Below are 24,282 nucleotides of genomic sequence, written 5' to 3'. Positions count from 1 at the left end.
TGATTTTCAACTCAAATTTTCTTCTTGTAAATGTAATCCTTTATTTTCTAAAATGTAAAAAGATCCATTTTAGCTGGGGGTGGGCTGTAAGAATACCAAACACATCGCGGCTAAACAAATACATCTTGTAAAAGAGATGAGTGCCAATCTAGTAATTCAGAGGAGACAGACCAATTCCTAAAGCATATCCCTTTCTTCCTTCCTGAACGTCCTCACCTCCAGTTCTCCAAATACAGGAACTTTCTGCCTTTTTTTAAAAATAATTTTATTTATTTATTCATTCATGATAGACGCACACACAGAGAGAGAGGCAGAGACACAGGCAGAGGGAGAAACAGGCTCCATGCAGGAAGCCCGATGTGGGACTTGATCCCAGGACTCCAGGATCGCGCCCTGGGCCAAAGGCAGGCACTAAACCGCTGAGCCACCCGGCTGTCCCTCTGCTAACCTTTCTGAGGTATTTAAGTCTGTAGATTTGGAAATGAAGGTAAGCTCTTACCACTCAAGCACGGGCTTGCTCGGATAGCAAGTGGGAATTTGGGTAGATGACAAAGCAAATTTGGGTGGGACGACGGCATAGTGGAGAGGCCATGTGATGACAGTGAGGTCTTGGGGGTGTTCTTGAGCACTGAGACAGTTTAGATAAATCCTAGTTCTACCAATCAGTACCCAGGGAGATGCCACGAGCTACCCAGACTACCTCACCCTCGGTTCCCACATCTTTATAAAATCATAACACAATTAATTGCCGGTCTCAAGCTGCGGTCCTTGAGCCAGCAGCGATGGTACCAGCCAGGAGCCTGCCACAAATGCAGATTCTCAGGCCTGCAGACTCAAGAGACTCTGGGCCAGGGCCCAGCACCCTGGGTTTGGTTTCCACAGCCCACCAGGTGATACTCATGCCTGCTCACGTGGGAGAACCACTGGGTCACAGTTAAGTTCTTCAACTCTTTCTCCTGGTCACAGGCCCGGATGCCCACGTGACTGCAAGACTGCCATTTTGGGCGGACGAGCATTCCAGTCCTCCCAGGCTCACACTGCCATTGTATCAGTGGACCCTGCACGTTTATTGGGTGCAAATCCATAACCAAAGTAGTGACAAAATTTGACTTTCTTAAAATTATATTGGGGGTCAAGTCCTTGGGATAACTCAACAAGTTTAAAGGATCACCCCGTGGAAGGTGTCCTCGTGGACGGTCTCAAACACTTCACGCTCTTCGACAGCTAATTTACTTCATTTACGTGAGAAGGTCAAAGTTCAGGCAAGATCTAGACCCTTCTGGTATTTGCTAACTCCTCCTGCTTAATTTCTTCATAGGTTTTGTTAACTCAGGAGCTGAATTATCTGATCCTGAGGGAATGGCATTATAAGGAAGGTCACTTTTTCAGTACACGGGACAGAAACTATACACAAACAGCACTCAGCCCTGCTTGGTGTGTGTGTGTGTGTGTGTGTGTGTGTGCGCGTGTGTGTGTGTGCCAAACTTAAGTCAACAGGCTCAAACAGGTTTCTGCAGCCTGATTATAGATCTATCCCCATTCCTACCGGTGCTCACTTTGCTCTTCCAACAGTGCCTTGTGATAGCCAAAGGAGCGAACGAATCAGATTAACAAGCTTCCCAACTCCGCAACCTACATTTTGGGCCAAAGAAAAGGTAGCTTCCAGAAAGATTCATACTGTATGTCTCTGTAACAGATGTACAGGGTGGGAGTTTAAGGGTGGAGAGCCGTGAGTGACGCCTGCAGGTCCGTCCAGTCATGTGCCAGCACCCGAGGGGCAGGGAGTGAAGACAGAGGTGGGCAAGGGGCTGGGGAGAGGCTGGCGAGGCATCAATCATGAGACTCCCGGTGTGGTTCCACCTCTGAGCTCAGAGCCACCTTCTAGTAATTCGGGTGTTGTTCAGATTCAGTCATGCTGATCCAGAAGGCAGGTCACGCCAGCTGTGCCTGGGTGTGGAGGAAGGTCTGACGATGCTGGAGGTGAGCAGCCTTAAGCACTCTCAGAAAACTCTAGAAGGCAGCCTACTATGAGGTGTGTGCCTCAGAAAGGCGTTTCCCCCGCTGTCCTCAGGCTGGCTGTGGGAACCCCTACTGCAGGCTGCTCCCAGCGCTCCTGGGATGCTCTTGCTGAAGGGCCTGGATGCTGCACCCCCACCCCCCACCCGACACCCCCACGGAGGCTACAACAGAGGGAGGTTTGTCCCTGAGTCCTTACAGGAAGCTCACTCCAACCGCGTCCGCCTCCCCTCAGGCAAAAAGATGAGCGTGGTGCCCTTAAAGACCACATCCCACGGCAGCTTTTCTCTTCCCCTGCAGCAGGGGAGAGTACATCCCAAGGGTGCAGAACCCCTCTCCCCCCGTGGACCGCAGCCTGGCACGTTGCTGGTGCCCGTACTGGCATAAATCAGAACAGTATGCAAAGTTAAGGAATCGTAACTGAAAGTAAGGTGAACTAGGGGTTCAGGTTCACACTGCTCATGGCCACTGCCTTTGAACTTTCCACCTCCCCTGCTCTTCTGCCCAGAGCTGCTCCCCAGCTCTGACTCAGGGGCAGAGCTCTGGTTGACCCCTGATTTCTGCTCTGCTGTCTCTGGTTCCCCTGAAGTGGTAGAGGACGCACTTCTTTCTCCATCCTGCTCTCAAAAACCCTCATACGAACAGAGCTGGGGAGCTGGGTTCTGGTGCCTGAGGGATGTTTCTTCAATGTCCCCCACCTCCCAGCCATCCTTCAGAAAGGAGCCTTCTGGCCACTACATTCCTTTTCCCCACCTTCCATACTGACACTGGAAGCTGCAGACTTCACAACAGAATCAAGGTACATTCTCCAGTTATTGATGGTTTACTTAGAAAAAGAGGGCCCTTCACTGCTCATTCTAAAGCTCCTTCCTCCTCTCCTGACGTTCAAATACAGTGTAGGGGAGCTTGGCAGTTGGCCCATGTCAATAAATATCAACCTTTGCAAGATCTTTATTCTGGACCCTGTTTCTAAACAGGTCCTTTGAATCCAGACACCTTAAACCCTCTTGTATTTTTTTCTTTCCTTTGCCTGTCCTTGTTTTGCTAAAATAATTTGTTATATAACACTCTCCTTAAATTATTTGGCTCCCCAATCCCTGTGTATAATACCCACAGAGACACACCGTACATATTGCCATACAAAATCACTGATTCCTAAAAAACAAACAAAGGGCCTCAGAGGTTGAATGTGTTGACCTCTCTCACCCAGAGAGAGCCCTCATTCACGCAGAGCTAAAACTGGCCTGCCTGGGCCGTGCCTGTGTGAATCCGGGAAATGTAGGTAGACCTGGGAGTCGCTTAGATCTTTCAGGCCAGCCACCATGTTGTCATGGATTCTTCTCCTTCTCTGGGCTAACCACTCCTCCATGTCTTCAACCCTTCCAGACAGCCCAAGGTCTCAATCTCAGGAGAGACTCCCGTATCTACAGCAATAGGTGAAGCTGACATTCCAGAAGTGCAGAGCCATTACCTCTGAGAGAAGCAATCACCACCACCTCCACCGCCCCCTGCAGAGAATGCATTTCTGCAGCAAAAGGCTACAAATCTACGTCTAGCCAATGCTCAGTCAATGCTCAGTCCGACCTGTCATGGTAGACTTGAAACGTGGTCACTCAGACCCGTTTTTCATTTCGTCCTCGAAGGGAGTTAGAGCTTTAGTTTTCTTTCTTCAAGACCCAGCACCTCGCTACTGAATCCTTTTTTTCTTTTTGCAGAGGAGGAAGAGATGCCTATCTCCACAAGAAGGTAGTGCCAACTCACTGCTGGCTACTCCTCAGCCTCTTCCAAAAGAGGAACAGGAAATGCTTAGGCTGGGCTGTTGGTGATGGCCCACCACATGCCACAGCGGGAAATGGAAGGTGTGGGCCGTGGGTGCAGAGACGGGGCATGGCGCAGAGGAGTCACCACCACTTTGGGACACCAGACTGTATTCTTCAGGGAGAAACAGCTGAGGAGGCAAGGGCTACCGAGATCATGTCGTGAGGGGAAAAAGAAATGAACATAAATGAATCCAAAGAGAACGATCACTTGCTAATAAACACAGGTAGGCAAGAGAGCCCCTTCTCTGTGACAGCAGCCATCCACAATCACCTGCACCTCAAATGGGATGAACATGGTGCACACGGGCCTCTGCCTGCCAGACGTAACCCAAATAACTGAACCATGTGTTGCAAGGGACAGTGGCATGCTGCTCTCTGAGCAGGAAACGAGGGAAGAAAGGTCCAAGATTTGCTTCCAATCTTAGCTGAACCCGTAACATCATAGACCTGTGTTTCCTGACCTGTAAAACCGTGACAGTCCTCCTGAGTGAGCTGGGTTATATAAGCACGATGAATAAGACTTCAGTGCTGACACTACACACCAATACCTATTATGCAACTGAATCTCTGGTGTAAGGAAATACAGAATCGCTCCCCACTGAAGACCAATGAGCTCTCCATCAACCCCAAGCCCTGAACGCAGCAGAGGAGAAAGGCCCTTGGGCACACGTGCGTGCGTGCACACACACACACACACACACACACACGCCCAAGGGCAGGTGAGTGGGGATTCAGTGTGATAAATACCTATGCTGAGATTTCTGTGCTTCTTGTTCACTTTTTAGTTGGAGGGGCGGTAGGTGCAGAATTTGCTGCTAATCACCTTCCTTAACAAATCAGAAAAACGTTGACAGTGAGTGGGCACGTTTCGATGTTTGCTAGCACCGGCTTGTTCAGCCCAAACAGGTTGGACAGGTTGAATATTTAAACAAAGGCAGAAAAATGCAAGGTATAAAGCACGAGGTGTGCAGACCTGCGGGTTTAAGTTTGTGATCTAAAGCTGGCAGTCAGGCTCGCTCTCCTCCTGCCTCCTCACTCTGCTACTCTGACATCTTAACTAGGTGGGACACACTCAGGATCTGTTCGTAGTCATCAGGACAGCAGCAGAGGGCAGGGTGGGAGAGAAGGGTACGTGTGGAGGTCTGTGGCAGAGGTGGGCCCTCCACTCCTCATCCTACCCCCAGCAAATACATACCTTACCTTCTGTGACCTAATTTCTAGCTCTCACAATTGCCAGGCCGTTCAAGTGTGGGCAAGCACGGATACTCCAGAATTTGATGCCATTCACCAGTTTTACCTGGTGCAACCGAGCTTTCAAAATATTTCAACGAGATATGTCAAAAAGACCGCAGTGCCTTCATCCAAAGAACCATCTTTTGCATCTGCTCAAATCTCCAAAAACAAATACCACCTCTGCCAAAATAGAAGAAAGCCTAAATTATGAACATGAGCATCCAGCTGGCTGAATGATACTAAACTACTCAATTACGAAACAGATCATAAATTTGAGAAACAGTGACAGGATGAAGGAGGCTTTTGCATCCCCATACTCGAGAGACTTATGAGCAAGCTCTCTCTGGCATAACCAAACCTGACCTGGTCCTCAGGAAATAAATGCTGAATAAAAAGTGAGCACCAGCCGCGAGTACATTTTTCAAATATCCTTTCAAAAAAATAAGCTATGCTCATTGTTAAGGGGTATTAGAAAAGAAAAAACAAACACAAAGTAGAAGGGAGAACATTTCAAAGAATGTCAGTCAAACGTAAAACAGGCTTCACGAGAGACTGTCAATTGAAATGGATCGACTTTCAGCTTTATCATTTCCTTACCTTTATCTGAAAAATAAAATTCTGTGACAAATCACTCTGACCTGTTCTTTTTCTCGTAGTGGTAGCTTTCTGCTATTTGCAGATTTCTAAAATGTAAAAGTAAGAATTCTGAAAAGAACCACAGACTCTCATCAAATAGTATAAATGCAAATCCACATGAAAAACAGAAAACCTGCTCAAAACAAGCAACCCCCTCAAAAGAAGTGTTCAAATAATAATGAGGATCTGCACAATTCAGAAAAGAAAATTCAGGCGTTTGGCACACAGCTGCTCCACAAAATAGCCCTCTCAGGCTGTCAGGTTCTTAGATGGTGGCTTTACAGTACCCTCCTGGCTCAAGGTCACGGCCTCTTTTCTTGGTTTTGTAAACACGCATGCTTATGAACACACAGAAGGAATTGGGGGTTTAAGTTTCCTAAGGGAGAAGAGAAAGGAAGGGAACCACAATTTGTCCAACACTTATGTGAGCCAAGGGCTTGGGTATATATTACAGCATTTACTACTCATGATAACAAACTCTTGAGAGAGGAACGTTGCCCATTAAAGATGAAGAAACGGAGGCTCTCTCTCCCATTCTGCGGAGCATCCTTTATCGGCATCAGCCAGAGAGGAAGGAAGAGCTCTCAGAGGACACACAGAGAGGCCACTTTTGTACAAACCACTACGGTATTTAAAGTAAAGGCATACAGTTTTCACTTTCAGCCAATGAGATGTAAAGAGAGGGCTAAAAGCATTTAAATATAATCAAACAATAAACTCAGTTGGTGAAAGCTTAATAATGCTACGGGGAGACACAGGGAAGTCAGACAATTTGCTGTGATACATAGATTTGTGAATGTTGACTCTCGAGGGGAAAATTCTGAGCTTCTTAATGATGTGGACTCTCAAGGAGAAGGCAAAGTACGTTAAGACGCATGATCAGGGAATGAAGTATTGTTACATGATGGTTTTTTTCTAGTTGAAAAGAAAAAAGTTGCAGCCGGGGTAAAGAAAAGCTTTCTAGATGATAGTCGAAGTATGTCTGACTATTTCAGTACAGACAGCACGAAGACAGATGAAAACTGCCTCAATACCCCAGTCCCATCATCATGAAACCGCCAGGTATTCACCGAACACCACCAAACATGAGGTTCCTCTGTCCAGCATGCTTCGTACATTCCCTTACACTGACTGCGTACATATCATTAAAATCTCCACAAACCCCTCGACTATCCGTGTAGACAGCTGCACATGTGGTCACAGAACATCTGTCATCTTCTAAGTGGAACTGAATGTGTTAAGATTTCTGAGCATCCCCGAAAGAGATCTTCTTCTGATTTGTCTTCCTCTCAAGGGAAAAATAGTTTTAGAGAACTGAAATGTCATTATATAATCACTTTTTCCTTCTGTCTATCAATTTATTTTAGAGAAGGGGGAGAGGCAGAGAGAGAATCTTAAGCAGGCCCCACCCCCAGTGTGGAGCTCAACTCCGGGCTCTATCCCACAATCCCGGGATCACAACTCGAGCTGAAATCAAGAGTTGGATGCTCAACTGACTGAGCCACCCAGCTGCCCCATTTCCTTCTTTTAAATAGAAAAAAATTCACAGAGTCCTGAGTGGGGTGACCCATGGATTTTTATCCTAGAAATTCTTTCTTCCCGCGTCACCTGACATCTTCCTTCCTTCGTAGGAATGTCAGGGAAGCGCGTACCTGGTGGTTAAGAATTGTTGCAGGTGTGACTAACTGATGAGCCTCTGAGCGTCCACCTCCACTCTAGAGAAATAGCTAGAAACTCATTATCACTGTGAGAGAGGTTCACAGGGCCCTTCCCCCTGCTGGGCTCTGAGGGTAAAGAAGTGACTGTCCCCTTCCAAGACACTGTCCTACCTCTGCTCCTTCTGTCCTCAAATGCTGGCCACCTGTTCAGATACCCAAGTTCACTTGTGCATGCCAAGGGCTGGCCCCGCCTAAGCATCTGAGAGTAGTGTGCTAAATTCAGAGCCTCCACGGGCTCATTTGTCATGGAGCAGGTCACATTTCTGTGCAGTGAACGTTTTCTTCCAGCATAATAGGAACACATAAGCCTCTGTTCCTGAAGACTGTCCATTATCCAGCGGCATCCTCACAGTCTATGTCTCCTGTTCTTAGCAACAGAAAAAGTCATGCCTGTTGCAGCAGGAAAGAAAGCCTGTGCCAAAACAACTAGATGATGTTCCAGGGATTTCCCTGCCTCCTGTTCGCCCTTCCACGACACGGCGAAAGGAGAACACAGCCCTGCTCTTTGGAGAAGCCAGTTAGGAAAGCCTGCTCCTGCCGGGGTCTTCAGCGTGTCTGTAACGTAACACATACTCCACGACTCTCTTTGTAGCTTAAAGGTCTATAGTTTGTAAAATGAGGAGCAAAGTGGAAATTAATTTCCTATTTTCCCAAGGCAATTATGGTCTGGCAAACGAGAAACACCCATTTCAGAGGTAGGATTTCTTCCAAAGGAGATCCATTTCACTCTTCTCTTTCAAATATCATCACTTCTTCACAGCTATGAAGTTTGGCGCTTTCTGGAAAGTTTTGCAAATTGTGAAGCTCAGTGCCCTTTTTCCTACATTGAGCTCTCCCAACAGGCGTGCTTCTGGCTCAGTTTCCCAAGTTTGTTTTGGAAGACAAGCACCGCTCAATCCAAATTTTCAACATGGGAGCAACTGATAAAAGAGTTCTGGGAAGTTAAAAGCTGGAGCCACGGTGATGTTTCCGTGATACATGTTTTGCACTCGATACAGCCTATTATTCTGCCCGGGAACTCGGCTGTGGTTAGAATGGTTTGGGATGAAGGATTTCCAAACCTCAAAAACACGAGAGTCCGCAAACAGGGAAGTGGCAGCTCGAACAACTCCACGAGATCTGATAATAGATCGAGAAAGCTTTTTTGCTTGGGGGTGTTAAGGGTCTTCTCCCTAAAACTAAGATAAAAGAAACTCTACAGAAAGACTGGCTAGCCTCATAAACAGAGATAACTGGTGCATCCTCATGAAATGACTAGTGTAGCCAAAGGAAAGGGAGAGGGTTGCTTCACGAAGTGGGTGACGACAGAGTGCCTGGATGGCAGTTAAGAACCACCTGAAACTGAAAAAGATCTAGTTCCTGGGGTCTGGGTTGCAAGATGTACACTGAGGACTTCTGAGTGTTGCAGCAAGAGTCTGGGGGGGAGCCCACATGGGCTCCCTGCAGCACGCTGCTCAACAGTAAATACCAGGAAGGCAGGGCTTATCTGGAAGACTGTGCACACTGGAGATCCACATCACCTCTGCACATGCAGATGCCCTTCAGAGCAGCAGGGGAGGTGGGGGGAGCAGGAGGCCCAGGAAAGGTGACCCGTGTGTCCTAACTGACATTGTGCATCAGACTGGCCTTGTAGGATCAAGCCTTGGCAAAATGGCTCTAGAAAGCCCTAGCACAGGGAATCACGTCCTAGCAGGGTCCTACTGAATCTGCACACCTCGGGGGAGAGAAGGGAGGCCTGGAACAGATTGTCAACAAGACAGAACAGGGCATGTGGGGGTGGCGTGTGTGCCCAGAGCGCATGGGGAAATGCAGGCCAGAGGGTCTCTGATCACCCCACTGGTGAGCTCCTGGCCCCTCCTTGATCCTTGGGAAGCAAGAGAAGCTGAAGGAAAACGAGAAAGGAAGAAGAAGAGAACTTCGGTTCTGGATAACAAACTCACAGTCGATGGACTTCCTTCCATGCTCTGAAAACCGAGTGAGGATGCAGCTCACCAGAACTTGGATTTTCACTGTTCTTTTTAGTTCCTGCACACACATGTCCCAGGGCCCCATTGGCCCCTGATTAATGAAACACAGGTATGTGCTTAGGAGAGATCACAGCTCACCGTTTGAGTCTCAGGTTCTGGAACAGATCCGCTGGGACAAATAAATCTAACTCCATTCTCCCTAGCACATTTTTGTAAGTGTGTTCACATTTTTATAATTTTTTTTTATTTATTTATGATAGTCACAGAGAGAGAGAGAGGCAGAGACACAGGCAGAGGGAGAAGCAGGCTCCATGCACCGGGAGCCCGATGTGGGATTCGATCCCGGGTCTCCAGGATCGCGCCCTGGGCCAAAGGCAGGCGCCAAACCGCTGCGCCACCCAGGGATCCCTTATTTTTTTTTTAAAGTACAGTTTCACCAACAAATGAAGGTGGAAATGATCATGAATGATTACCAAAAACTAAATGCTCTTTTTAACTCATTATTTACGATTTTCTACAGAAAAGGCCAAGGAAATGTACTGTAATAAGCTCAAATAATCAAATTGTTATTTATTTTTTTTTAATTTTTTATTTATTTATTTATTTTTATTTATGGTAGTCACAGAGAGAGAGAGAGAGGCAGAGACACAGGCAGAGGGAGAAGCAGGCTCCATGCACCGGGAGCCCAACGTGGGATTCGATCCCGGGTCTCCAGGATCATGCCCTGGGCCAAAGGCAGGCGCCAAACCGCTGCGCCACCCAGGGATCCCTCAAATTGTTATTTAAATCACTAGATTTAGAGATGTCTGGGTGGCTCAGTGGTTGGACGTCTGCCTTTGGCTCAGGTTGTGATTCTGTGGTCCTGGGATTGAGTCCTGCATCCAGCTCCCTGCGTGGAGCCTGCTTCTCCCTCTCTCTCTCTCTGTGTCTCCCATGAATAAATAAATAAATGGAATCGGAAGGAAGGAAGGAAGGAAGGAAGGATAAGAAAGAATGAACAAACTAGATTAAGTACAGCAAAAAAGAAAACAAAAATCAAAGCAAGTTCTTGATTTGTTTTCTGGTATTACAGGAATGTTTACTTGGTATACGGTCCCTCCGTGGCACATGCAACAGCAATACTGGTGACCACTGATTTCACAAACATTCTCCTAAGTGTTTCATTCATGTACTCGTTCATGAATCCCCACAATGCTGCCCTAACACTGGTCAGGTATCACTTCTTTCTATAGATGAACAGAGACACAAGGGGTCAAACAACTTCTCTAGGGGCGCCTGGGTGGCTCAGTCAGTTAAGTATCTGCCTTCAGCTCAGGTCATGATCCTGGAGTCCTGGGATCCAGCCCAGCAGCAGGCTCCCTGGTTAGTGGGGAGTCTGCGTCTCCTCTCCACCTGGCTCCTCCCCCTCCACTCATGCTCTCTCTCTCTCATATAAATAAATAAAATCTTTAAAAAATAATAACTAGTTTTTAAAAAACCCCAACTTCTCCAGGGTCACACAGCTAGGAGTGGCACACAGCTCACTGATGATCGTAAGGGTGCTTTTGGCTCTAACAATACAAACTTAGAAATACCTCCACCTGAGACATTTTCATGGTACACTGTTATCCTCTGGAATGCTTCCACAAACATTATTGCATTTCAGCATAAATCCTCAGGGAGGTATTACTATGCCATTTTGTTATACTATAGACAAATTAAGAGATTCCTGCAAAGTTCTGCAGAATTCAGACTAGAACTGGGCCTGAAACAATTAGTTGTCTTCTCCAAATCAAGAGGGACTCACAACATGTAAAATCAGTTTCAGTTGGTGCTAAAATCCCAAAATTAGCACAAACATCCCTAAGGCCTGCTTATAAAAAAAAAAAAAAATTGTAAATAAGAATTTATAAACAACTCCAATATCCACTGTTCACAAATAAGAAATGTACCTTAGGAAGGTATCAAGGGGCTGTGCTATAAAAAGCTAAAGATCTTTTCTAAATCTATCCACGTATACCTAAACAACACCATCGCAAATCTAATAAAAAGCTATTCCATGCTCACCAAATAGAGTGTACCGTGCTAGTAAGCTGGCGGTAATACTTTTAACGTTGAAAATACAGCTGACCTTTGAACAATGTGGGTGTGAACTACACAGGTCCACTTGTACATAGATTTTTTTTTTTGATACAGTAAAGTATTGTAAATGTATTTTCCTTATGATTTTCTTAACAACATCTTTTCCTATAGCTTACTTTATTTTAAAAACACAGTATATAACACAACATACAAAATATATGTTAATCAACATATGTTTATGTGTTGGTAAGGCTTCCAGTCAACAGTAGGCAGTTAAATTTTAGGGGAGCCAAAAGCTTTATGTGATTTTAGGGCAGTAGGTGCCCCAACCCCTGGCATTGTTCAAGGGTCAACTGCAATGCTCTACAACAACATGGAATTGTTTCGGGGGTGGTGGGTGGGGGAGGTGTGAAAGGACGCTTTTTCTAACATACAAAATGACATGAGCATTTTACCAATTTTATTTCTCAGATAGTAGTTAAAGGCATGGTCTCTAAGCCCAACAACTGACATTCAAATCTTGGCCTTATCTGTTACTTTGATCCTAAGCAAGTTTCCTCATCTGCAAAATGGGATAATAATCCCACAAACCTTACAGGTAGAGCACCTAAAAGTAAGTGGAGATCAATAAGGAAGTAGGAAATGTGAACAATGTATAAACCAGCTCAACCTAAGAGCACCTCTATACAACATGCCAACCAACAGCAGCAGAACACACGTTCTTCTCAAACAGACGTGGGACGTCCTCCAGGATGGACCATATGCTAGGCCATAAAACAAGCCTCCATAAATTTCAAAGGATTGAAGCCATACAAAGTATGTTCTCCAACTACAATGGAATGATATTGAAAATCAACAGCAGCAAGAAATTTGGGAATTCACAAATACACAGAAACTGAACAATACAGTCCAAAATAACCAATGGGCAAAGAAATCACACTGGAGACTAGAAAATACTTTGAGGTGAATGAATGAGAACATTTAACATACAAAAATTTATAGGATGCAACTAAAGCAAATGCCTAAGGAGAGACTTGTAGCTGTAAACACCTACAAAAGAAGTTCTCAATCCAATATCCTCACTTTCTGTCTTAAAACACTGGAGAAAGAGCAGCAAGCTAATCCTAAAGCAAGTAGAAGGAGGGAAATAATAATGTGCGGAGTGGGAAATTAATGAAATAGCAGAAAAGCCAACAGGGGAAAACCTACAAAACGAAAAACTGTTTCTCTGGAAATACCAATAAAATTGACAAATCAAGTCTAGCTAGACCGCCTAAGGAAAAAAATAAAGAAGACTCAAATTATTAATATCAGGAATGAAAGAGAGTACATCGCTACTCCCCGTGCAGACAGAAAAGACAAGAAGGGGAAACTATGAATAACCTGGAAGCCAACCAATTAGATAATTTGCATAAAATGGCCAAATTCCTAGAACAGACACAAATGACTGAAAGGAACTCAGGAAGAAACAGAAATGTGAACAGACTTATCACAAGAGGTTGATTTAGTGATCTGAAAACTTCTCAGAAAAAGAAGCCAAGGTGGTTTTGTTGGTGAATTCTACTAGATACATAAAGAAGAATCAGCACCAACAAACTCTTCTAAAAAAAATACAGAGGTGGATGGAATACCTCCCGACTCACTCTGCGAGGCTGGCATGAAAACCAGGCGAGGACTCAACAAGAAAATGGCAGACCAGTAACTCTTCTGAATGTAGACAAATTCTTTAATGAAATACTAGCTAACCACGCCCATCAACATCTGAAGATGACTGTACAATGTGACCAAACGGGATCCATCCCAGGAATGAGGTTCGTTTAAGGTCCAAAACAGAATGGAAGACAGGACAAAACCAACCGGACCATCTCGATAAATGCCCAAAAAGTGTTTGACGCAAGCTGACCCCCTTTCTTGATGAAAATGAACAGTAGACTGGGATTAAAAAGAACTTCCTCAAACTGATAAAGGGCATTTATGAAAAACCCATAACTAGCATCATACTTAATGGGGAAAGACTGAATGCTTTCTCCCTAACATCAAAAATAAGACCAGGGTGTCTGTTTTCTTCACTTCCACTTAACACTGTGCTGGAGGGGGCTGGCCAGGGCTCACAGGCAGGAAAAATAAATAAAAGGCAGCCAGATTAGTTTCAAAGGAAGAAGCACAACTGTCTGTTTGCAGATGGCATGATCATGTATACAGAAAACTCCTAAGGAATCCACAAAATAACTGCTAGAATGAATAAACAGGTCTGCAAGGCTGCAGGAAACAAGGTTGGTTCACAATGCGAATTGTATTTCTATACACCAGCAATGAACAGTCCAAAAACACCTCTGCTTCCAATACCACAAGAGTAAGATGTTTAGGAATAAATTAACAAAATAAATGAAAAATTTGGGGTACCTAGGTGGCTCAGTTAGTTGAGTGTCCAACTTTTAATTTTGACTCAGGTCATGATTTCAGGGTCATGGGATCAAGCCCCACTTTGGGCTCCATGCTCAGTAGGGGGTCTGTTTGAGACTTTCTCTGCCTCTCCCCCTGCTCCTCCCCCCACTCTTTCTCTCAAATAGATAAATTAATAAATAAATCTTTAAAAAGTCGCTTGCCACCCCCCCCTAAAAAGAAATAAATAGGGCATCTAGGTGGCTCAGTCGGTTAAGTGTCTGCCTTCAGCTCAGGTCATGATCCCAGAGTCCTGGGACTGAGTCCTGCATCAGGCTCCCTGTTCAGTGAGGAGTCTGCTTCTCTGCCCCTCCTCTGGCTTATGTGCTGTCTCTCAAATAAATAAATAAAATCTTTAAGAAAATAAAAGCCTTTAAAATAAAGAAATATAAAACTTACACTTTGAAAACACAGTTCAGTGCACCTGGGTGGCTCAGTGGTTGAACGTCTGCCTTTAGCTCATGATCTCGGGGTCCTGGGATCAAGTCCCATATCAGGCTCCCCATAGAGAGCCTACTTCTCCCTCTGCCTATGTCTTTGCTTCTATGTGTCTCTCATGAATAAATACATAAAATCTTTAACAAAAGGGGGCAGCCCAGGTGGCTCAGCAGTTTAGCGCCACCTTCAGTCCAGGGCATGATCTTGGAGACCCAGGATCGGGTCCCACATCAGGCTCCCTGCATGGAGCCCGCTTCTCCCTCTGCCTGTGTCTCTGCCTCTTTCTCTGTGTGTGTGTGTGTTTCTATGAATAAATAAATAAAATCTTAAAAAAAAAACTTTAAACACACACACACACAAAAGAAATCCATTAAGATGTAATGGATATAAATGAATACCCCATGTCCAAAGATTCAATACTGGTAAGGTGGCAATACCCCCAAGTTGATCTATGTACTTTATAATGTCTATAATTATACCAGCTATCTTTTTTGCAGAAATTGACAAGCTGATCCTAAAAATCATATGGAAATGCAAGCAAATCAGAGTAGCCAAAATAATCTTGAAAAAGACCTCAGTTGGAGGACTGACACCTCCCAATTTCAAAACTTAGCCAAAAAGCTATAGTAGTCAATACAATGCTAGGCCTGAAAGGCAGACAGACATATAGATCAATGGACTAGAACACAGTAGATAAATAAATCCTTACATTTATGGTCAACTGAATTTTGACAAGAGTGGCCGGACAGTTCAAAGGGGGAAAGAAAAGTCTTTTCAACAAAGTACAGAAGATTGAACTTGGACCCTTTCCTTACACTATACCTAAATATTAACTCACACAGATCACAGACTTACATGTAAGAACTACAATGATAAAGCTCATGGGATTCCACTTCACACCTAACAGGATGACTGTCATGAAAAAGACAGGCGGTAGCAGGTGTTGGCAAGGACGTGGAAAAACTGGAACCCTCATATGCTGCTGGTGGGAATGTAAGATGATGCAGCCGCTTTGGAAAACAGTCTGGCAGGTCCTCAGAATGTTCAACACGGAGCTACCACATGACCCAGCTGTTCCACTCTGAAGTATCTACCCAAGAGAAATGAAAACATGTGCCCACACTGAAAGATGGAGAAGAATATACACAGGAGCATTTTGCATTAACAGCCAAGGAGTGGAAAGGACCCAAATGCCCACCAATTGATGAAGAGATAAATAAAATATGGCAGATCCATACAATGGACTATTATTTGACAATAAAAAAGAATGGGGTACTGATACTGCTACAATACAGATGCATCTTGAAAACGTAATGGTAAGTAAAGAAATGAGTCACGAAAGACCACAGATGAGAACAGGCAGATCCAGAGACAGGAAGTAGATTTGTATTTTCCAAGGGCTTGGAGGGTAGGAAGTAATGAGAAGTGACTGCTTGATGGGTATGGGGTTTCTTTTTGGGGTGATGAAAATGACCTCACATTGACTGTTAGCACTGACAGCTGCAGGACTCTGTGCATATACTAAAACCCATTGAACTGTGTACACTTCAAATGGGTGAAACATAGGGCATATGAATTATATCACATAAAGGTGCAAAAAAATAAAAAAAAAAGTCAAGTATCAAGCCCAGTGCTTGATGCATATACACCACGGCTTTAGCTTTGAGTATTAATAAGATGCATTGTCTGATACATCACTGTAGAAGGATGACTATGACCTTTACAGATATGCTTGACATGTGTCATATTCGATCACAGAGGCTCTCCCAAAATGGCAATGTCCCCAATCAGGAGTGACTAGCTCAAGACCAGGGATGTCTCACAGAGGATCTTAAGCAATGAGTGCTTAGGTCCAAAGCAGCCCCAAGGAGGGTACATCACACTAGTGCGCCCCCCTGCCCCCTCCCAATTTAGGGCTGGCTCATGGGAAGTTCCACTGAGCATGGGTCTCAGGAAGAGAAAGCAGGGAAACCATCCAAGAAGAGAATAGGCCTCCAGGACCAGATTTTGAGAGGGCAAGTATGTAAGGGACAAAGGACTTCTTGAAAGGTGTGTGTGTGTGGGGGAGCACAAATAAAAATAAAACAAAATCAAAACAAAATGGCAACAGAAGGCAAAATGATACAACCAGGCTGATCATGCTGGGGGAAAAAAAAAAAAAAGCAAAAAGCTAGGGTGTAAAATACGGTATTAAGCCACAGTGATGGCATTTATTCACTTCCTTCTTTGTGCTCAAAAAAACGCTCCTGGGAGGAGGTGAGGGGCAAAGAGGCCCGAAATTTACATGCAAAGAAAAAAAAAGTAAAATATTTCGTAAAAACATCTCTAACACGCTGGTATCTTTCCTCAAGTCGCACCATACCGCACTCCCAGGAGTTCAGACTGAGAAATCCACAGGCTTAGGATTATTGCGGCATTACTTAGAAATGCAAACAGTAGTGACAGATAACGTTTACTGAGTGCTTACCGGGTGCCTCGACTGTGTGCAAAACTCATTATCCCCTAACCCTCAGCCCTCTGCAATGACGTGGACGCTACTTAAAAACCTCGTTTCGGTGGAGAGGAAAACGAAGCACAAAGGTTAAGTAACTTGCTCAAGAACGGAGAACTTACAAGTGGCGGAGCTGAGGTCTGCCGTTAGGGGCCTAATTCCGAGAGCCCAGATTCGCCACTATACCCCTGTGTCCCAGGTATCCGTCAGTGGTCCATAAAATGGTTTTAGGTGGAATAAACCGGCCCACCTCATTGTAGTGTTGCTAGATAGTAAAGTGTCAATTTCACAATAATTACATCAAGTTTTCTTTTGAAACAAATGTGTAAAAAAGAAAAAAAAAAGTTGGTCAATTTTAAAAATTCACCTGGAAGGGAATATGGAAAAATAAAAATAGTCTGATTTTCCGAGAAGTTGAAATTTTCTGAGTCTCTTTAAAACATCTTCCCTAGAGTCCTGATGCTCCTTAAAATGTTTGTGGGAAGGGATGCCTGGTGGCTCAGTGGTTGAGCATCTGCCTTTGGCTCAGGGCATGATCCCAGGATCTGGGATCGAGTCCCACATCGGGCTCCCTGCATGGAGCCTGCTTCTCCCTCTGCCTGTATCCCTGCCTCTCTTCTCTCTCTCTCATGAATAAATAAATAAAATCTTAAGAATAAAATAAAATAAAATAAAATGTGGGAAAAATAAAACAAGCATTTAAAAAAAAAAGCCTTTTTGCTCTAAACCCTCCAAACCTATGTAATTTTTCTACAAAGTATATTTCCTACTCATTTGTCCCCCCCAAATTTTAATATGCCCACCACCGGGCTCTCTCCCACTTCTGAGTGAGCTGCTTTCTCCCTCAGGAAGTAAATTCCTGACACTTATCAGATCTTCTTTTTCTTCATTGTATTCTATCTTATCCTGAAGTTCCCAAGACCAGGCCACCTAACTATTTATTCAAAGGCCCCAGAAATTTTTCGCAAGGAGAAGAGCTGCAGGGAATCTGGTAGGCATATGCAAATAGTGTTTCAGAGGCAAGGGTTACTATGCTACTCCTCAGGGCTTCCTCTACATCTGATAAGCTGCCCACCCCTGGTACCCAAACAAAGAAGCTCCAATTGGCAGAGGGGAAAGGACTCTGTGTTTCATCCTGAAGATCCCCAAAGGCCAAAGACCTCACCCAGGTACTTCAGTTTTCCATGGCTAGACATGTCCAATTCACCGGAGAGATGAGCAACCAAAGCCATCTCCGACTTCACACAGCCCACAGATCCCAAGAGCTCTTGAACCTCTAGGCAAGTCCCCTGGTGGCTCAGAGGCCACTCTACTTTGTCAACCTGCAGATCCCAGCTACCAGGCAAAGGCCGTCCTCACCCACCTGTGCATGTTCCCATTGGTGGTAAAGGACTGGCCACACACGGTGCACTTGTACGGCCTCTCGCCAGAGTGCACCAGCATGTGGCGGTCCAGGGAGCTGGCCGAGCTCAGCGACTTCCCGCAGATGCTGCACGAATGGTCGGCCCCTCCAGTGTCTGTGTTATGCTGTGGAAAGCAATCATCACAGTGGTCACTTAAGAAGATCGGTCAAAACTTGGCTATTATAAAATGCAAATTCAGAGCTTTATAAAAACAAACAAAAAAACCCAAACAACAACAACAAAAAGCCCCAGTACTGCTTCTCTGATATTTTAATGTTTCTTTTTTAAATATCTTCCCAGGAGTCAAAAATCTGTCAGGAACACAGGCAAATAACTATTTTGTATGATCTCCTTCCACTTTCGGGTTCCAGTTTTGAACAACACTTGTGCAAGGCTCAGAGAGAGGTGGAGTCTTCGCAGGCCTTTCTGAGAGACACACAGAGAATTAACTGACCACATATGTTAACACGAGAAGAACCCTCCACTACGAAACTACCGTGAAATAGGGTCTTCCCATTAAGGCCATGTCCACTCTTCCAGTTTGCTGACTCAGGCCTGCTGTCAGAAAGAGAATTGAAACCTGCACAGTTTAGAGATCTGGCCTCTGACACATGTTAAAAGGAACATTTCTAGCCAAATCCAAGCTAGTAAATGATGTTATTTACTCATGATTTTAATACTGTCAAACCTTCTCACTCATATGTGGAATTTAAGAAACAAAACAAATGGCAAAGGGGAAAAAAAAGAGAGAGAGAGAGACAAATAGAAAAACAGACTCGACTCTAGAGAACAAGCTGATGGTTATGGAGCGAGGAAGAATGGAGGGAAATAGAGGGTGGAGATTAAGGAGGGCATTTACATGATGTAACACGATGAAAACAAAAATTAAAACAAAAATTCATCCATTCCCATTCCAAATACACATAGTCAATCCTTCGTTGTTCTAGATTCATCCATACATTGTCACGAATCTACCATAGCAGGCACGGGAGAGAGGTAAATGTCCTAATATAGAAGCCAAAAGAAATCCCAAACAAATTCTCTGCTGCAGGACCTAAGTTTATAGCAATATAAAGGATAGGGATCTTCATCTACAATCTCACTGTCACTGTGAAGAGACTTGGTTCAAACTGACAAGTCACACGTGAGGAAAGGTCTTCTGTTCTGTGAGGTCAGTTAGCAAGATGTTTGCTAAAGTATGAAAAGGTATTCTGTGTTGACCTGGGAATCTCTCACAGATTTCAAAACCACCCCTTAAAAAAATAAAAATTAAAAAAAAAATAAAGAAAAAAACCACCCCTCAAGATTATTAAAATATTCAATCCAAATTGAGCACAGACATAATTCATCTGCTAAGATCAAATCACCCTCTCTTAATGAAGAACGATTTCAAGCAGAAATATAAAATTGGCAGCAAACCTGACGGATGTGCATAGTTAGCTGATGCTGTGTAGTGCAAATCTTTTCACACAGGGGACAGTTATAGGAAGACTTCTCCTCTTTCGTTTCCTGAAAAGACACAATACAAGGCAAAATCAAGTTCAACTCACAGTTACGCCCGTGCCTCTTATTCTGATGACAGGTGTCTCAAGAGCCACAGCAATAAATCAGCTGAGAGCATGGGCTCCAGAGCCTGTCTGGGGATGAGCTTGGGTAAGTCACGGTCCTGTCCTGTTTCCTCATGTATAAAATGGGAAAAGTAACAGCACCTACCACAGTGCATTGTGTGATGAGGACTAAATCAATTAACACACGTAAAGCACTGGAACAGTGCCTGGTACAGGAGAAGTACTCAATAAATATTAGTGTTTTTATTAAACATCATTTCATTAATCAGCAACGAGGACAAAAAAAATCAAGGATCAAGTCTCTGCAGAGCTGAAAATGGAATATTTCTCCCCGAGGTGGCTCCGGTCACGATTTTCTAACCTGGTCTCGTTGAGGGCCTCAAGCACAGTTTTCCTAACAAAACCCCACCCTCCCAACAGTGCAAGGCTTCAGTGCCCAGCTGTGCACCCAACAGACATCAACATGACCCTCTTACTTGCTGCCTGCACCTGCCTGACACCACTCTTAAGCCATGAATAAGAATAAGAATGCTGCCCTTCTCCAAACTGGGACAGGGAACGACGACCCAAAATAAAGACTTCCACAGAGGGTGACAAAAGAACCAGCTCACAACTTGGCGAAGTGGCTCATTTTACGTTCCCTTAAAACACGTGGGACAGGCTTCCTTCAAGCAATAGATTTTTACCTTTTTTTATGGAAAAGAACGAGTTCTTTCACTAGCCGCAGGCTATGGCTCCTCTTTCTAACTCACTCTTAGAGAGAGTTGCCCTGGACGTGCCTCCTTACCCACAGAGACCCTAAGCACTGCGGTCTGTGTCCTCATCCCCAAAACCAACAGGATCAAGGCTTGGACACCTCTCCCAGGAATCTGAAACCGAGGTGCTTAGAGATGGAGATCAGTGGGTTTCCTGCTGCTCAGCAGAATCATCTGGACAGCTTTTCTGAACTATGGGTTTCTAAATCAGACTCATGACATGCTGAATCCAACTGGGGGCAGGGGATGGGGTTGTACCCCAGAAATCTACTTGTTTCATAAGCAACCCGGGAGTTGCTCATATGTACTTAGGTTTGGGGTGACTAAGTCAACCCCTGAGGTGATCATGAATACCTGAATTGAAAGTTCATGTAGGGGTGCCTGGGCGGCTCAGTTGGTTAAGCGTCTGCCTTGGGCTCAGGTTATGATCTCAGGGGCCTGGGATGGAGCCTCGCATGGGGCTCCCCCTCTCTCTGCCTCTCCCCCGGCTCATGTTCTTGCTCTCAAATGAATAATTTTAAAAATCTTTAAAAAAGAAAGAAAGTTCCTGTAGCCCTAGGCTTGTGCTGAGCACCTTGGTAAGTCCCAGCCACAAGAATGCAGCCTGTGGAAGACACCAGGGGCATAGAAGTGCAAGACCAGGAAGCCCGAGGGAGGGGATGGTACCACCTCTAAGGCTGGACCCTCAGGCTTCTTTCAACAAGACCTCTTTTTACTAGTTTGTACTCATTTGAATGTGCTTTTTGTTCTTTGCAAATCATACCCATCCTCGAACACTTATTAGGAGCGAAACTTCACACTTGGAAACGTCAGTTTTTTTTCACAACCACTGTTAGAGATCCCATTTTCTGGATGAGGAAACAGGTACAGAGGCAAGTGCCCTGTCCCAAATGAGAGAACCGTTAAGCAGCAGATCAAGGAGTAAAACTCAGGCCAGCTGCCCCACAGCCCATGCTGTAAGCCACTATGCTACAGAAGTTGATTTAAAAAAAAAGGGGGGGGGTTAACCCCAAGGTTAACAGAGAGGAAACACCCTTGTGGCTGGCTCATGAGACATGATGAAAATACAAGTCACCCTAAAGACTATAAAACAAATGGCACCATAAAGCAGGCAGGGTGGAGCAAATGCATGAGGACGTCTTGGATGTCGTGTGCATGGGGGTTCCATCTCCTCTGCAAAGTCTAGCAGGCCTCATTGTAAGCAGTACAGATGCTTTTCTAAACCGTGGCACTGGGTCTGAGGATGAGATGCTACATGTTTTTTCAACCCCAAATTAAAAGAAATTACAGATACAAAGTCTAAGAAAGTTAATTAGCCCAGGGACAGTTAAAAAGCGCTGGACAGTCTCATCCGGGCACCCATGCACTTCCAAGCTCGCAGGGGTGTGATGTGCATGAAGCCACCCCTTCTTGGCCCTTCTGGCTCTGGTCAGAATGGAGCTGGCTGAGAACCATCGGACAGAGACACCAAAAACGAAAGTATTCATAACAAAAGAAGAACACTCACTATAATAATGAGGGATGTCTCCTACCTGGGCCCAAGCTGAGTCTCAGGAGTATTTTTGTTAAATTATTAGAACAGTAAGAATAATTCAGTAAAAATAATTTTTTTAAAGAAAGATTCATCAGTGAGATGTCAATAAATGTTAAAAAGGCAGGCATCCATGTGGCCAGCCTCCTGAGGCTGTTTTAAAAAACTATCTTGTGGGGGAGCCTGGGAGGCTCAGTCGGTTGAGGTTGACCTTTGGCTCAGGTCATGATCCCAGGGTCCTGGGATCAAATCCCACATCCGGCTCCCTGCTCAGCAGAGTCTGCTTCTCCCGCTCCCTCTACCATTCCCCCTCACTCGTGCTCTCTCTCGCCTAAATAAATAAAATCTTAAAAAAAAAAAAAAAAAACCCAAAACCCAAACCACCTTGCGTTCACTTTGACGTAGACACTAGACATACTGAGTAGCTCCCTGGGCTATCTGGCACTGGGTCCAGGGTTTATCACGAACCGGAATCCAAACCTTCTCTGAGGCTTGGCAGTGGCACGCTGCAGACCCGAATGCAGATCTACAGAATCCACAATGGTCTGGGAGAAATAAATCTCTGGGCTCAGATTTAATTTTGACAACCAAACCCAACAGAAAAGAGAGCAGCCCTGCTGGAGGACTGTGAATCCAGTTACTGCGGCTGTACGGGTGGAAGGAGCAGACTTCCTGAGCTGACAGATAAAATTAGCAGCTAATGTGATAACTAACCATTCCATAATGAAACAATCTGGCACCCCTGTCGGCGTCCGGCTGTGGCTAATCTGTCCTGGAACTCGGTGCTAGTGCGGAAGGGACTCCTCTCTGGGTTCCCGCGCGCAGCCTTCCCCGTCCACTCACAGGTAAGGATGATCCACTCTCTCTCCCCAGACACTTTAGTGTTTTCAATGTGCTGTCTTTCCATATTCCCTCTGGCCCAGACCGCCCTCACAAACCCTAAGCCAGTGCCCTGAGGAACCGCGGAGGACACGGGAAGTAGATGAGAATGGCTCAGGTCAGGTATATGTGCACCGCTTGCCTGCAGAGTCTCCCCACTTACCATGCAGGGATGGAGGGGCTACTGGTCACACCCTATGGCTCATTCTACCTACGGTCTCTGAACCACCAGGAAGGGACCAGAGCCTGGACTTGGGTCAACTCTACCTGTGCAGGGGAAATGCTGGGCTTGTCACTACCCATGCCACTTTCTCAAACACAGAAGGACGAAGAGACAGTGACCTTATGGATCTTGTTCATCCCGAAATGCCTGACATGCGGGGCCACACTTGGCCGGAAGTATATAATGTGAAATGGGTGGATGGATGGAAAGATGGACGGATAGATGGATGGACGGACAGTCATATGAGAGTGGAAATAAACCTTTTCTTCCCAGAGCTAGCACTCCTTCTTGACTCAGGCCACAGTCATACAGGCTGAGTATTTTCTCAGGTACCCATAGGAAGAGAGGCAGGCAGAGACAAGGGAAAAAAGAGAGAGAAAAAGTATCAATGTTCCAACCCTACGTCATCACTGAAACCCGCCAAGTCTTCAGCCGCGAGGAAGACATGAGCGGACCTTTCCCTATGCTTCGGAGGTTTTAGGGCTGGGATGACTCTTCCTGGTGGACAATTGTATCAAAAGCCTTCATTAATATCTTACTTCTAAGAATTTATAGAAAACCATCATAGATGGTGCTCAGATAATTCTGTAGAAGGACAGTCACTGGAGGATTATCAATAAAATAGAAGATGAATTCACAAAACAGGTCTACTACTTTCCCATCCATTCCTGGTATGGAGACTGACTCAGAAGACTGTCTCTTCCCCTGGGGATTTGGTATGAGGCCATTCCGGAAGTTAGACCAAAAACAAAATGTGGAGTCATTAATGGAGATTACATGGATTCAGAGAAGAAATGAGAACTACTCACCTTCTGCCTCACTCCTTGAGTCTCGTTGAATGTGTTGCTAACAGAAGAGCGACAACTTTTCAAGTGCCCCATGTGTAGGTTAATTAAAAGATCCATCTTATTTCCCAATGGAGAAGACGCGGACTTTCGTTAACATATGAATTAATCCTTCCAATCCTGGCCCACCCATTCACTCCTTCCCACTCCTCCGATCCCACTAAAAATTCAAGAGGACTAAATCACATCTTAAGTGGAATTCTCTGGAACCAAATTCTGTGCTTTGTCAAGGGTGGAAAGCTGAATGGGAGATCCA

The 24,282-nt window shown here is 45.0% G+C and overlaps 1 protein-coding gene across 11 annotated transcripts in view; it reads right to left on the bottom strand.

Annotated features, from left to right (window-relative positions):
- Nucleotides 1-24,282, bottom strand: part of RREB1 (ras responsive element binding protein 1) — a 134,771-nt gene that overhangs the window by 44,030 nt on the left and 66,459 nt on the right. For all 11 annotated transcript variants that reach the window (XM_038584102.1, XM_038584100.1, XM_038584108.1 and 8 more), the window contains 2 exons: nt 19,645-19,734; nt 18,186-18,349 (listed from right to left, as the gene is read on the bottom strand). In XM_038584102.1, the coding sequence (XP_038440030.1) occupies nt 18,186-18,349; nt 19,645-19,734 (254 nt within the window). The remainder of the gene's footprint in view (nt 1-18,185; nt 18,350-19,644; nt 19,735-24,282) is intronic.

Source organism: Canis lupus, chromosome 35 (assembly GCF_011100685.1).
Source record: "Canis lupus familiaris isolate Mischka breed German Shepherd chromosome 35, alternate assembly UU_Cfam_GSD_1.0, whole genome shotgun sequence".
NCBI lineage: Eukaryota > Metazoa > Chordata > Mammalia > Carnivora > Canidae > Canis > Canis lupus.
The sequence above is the reverse complement of the archived record's forward strand: the minus strand, read 5'-3'. Positions and strand labels throughout refer to the sequence as shown.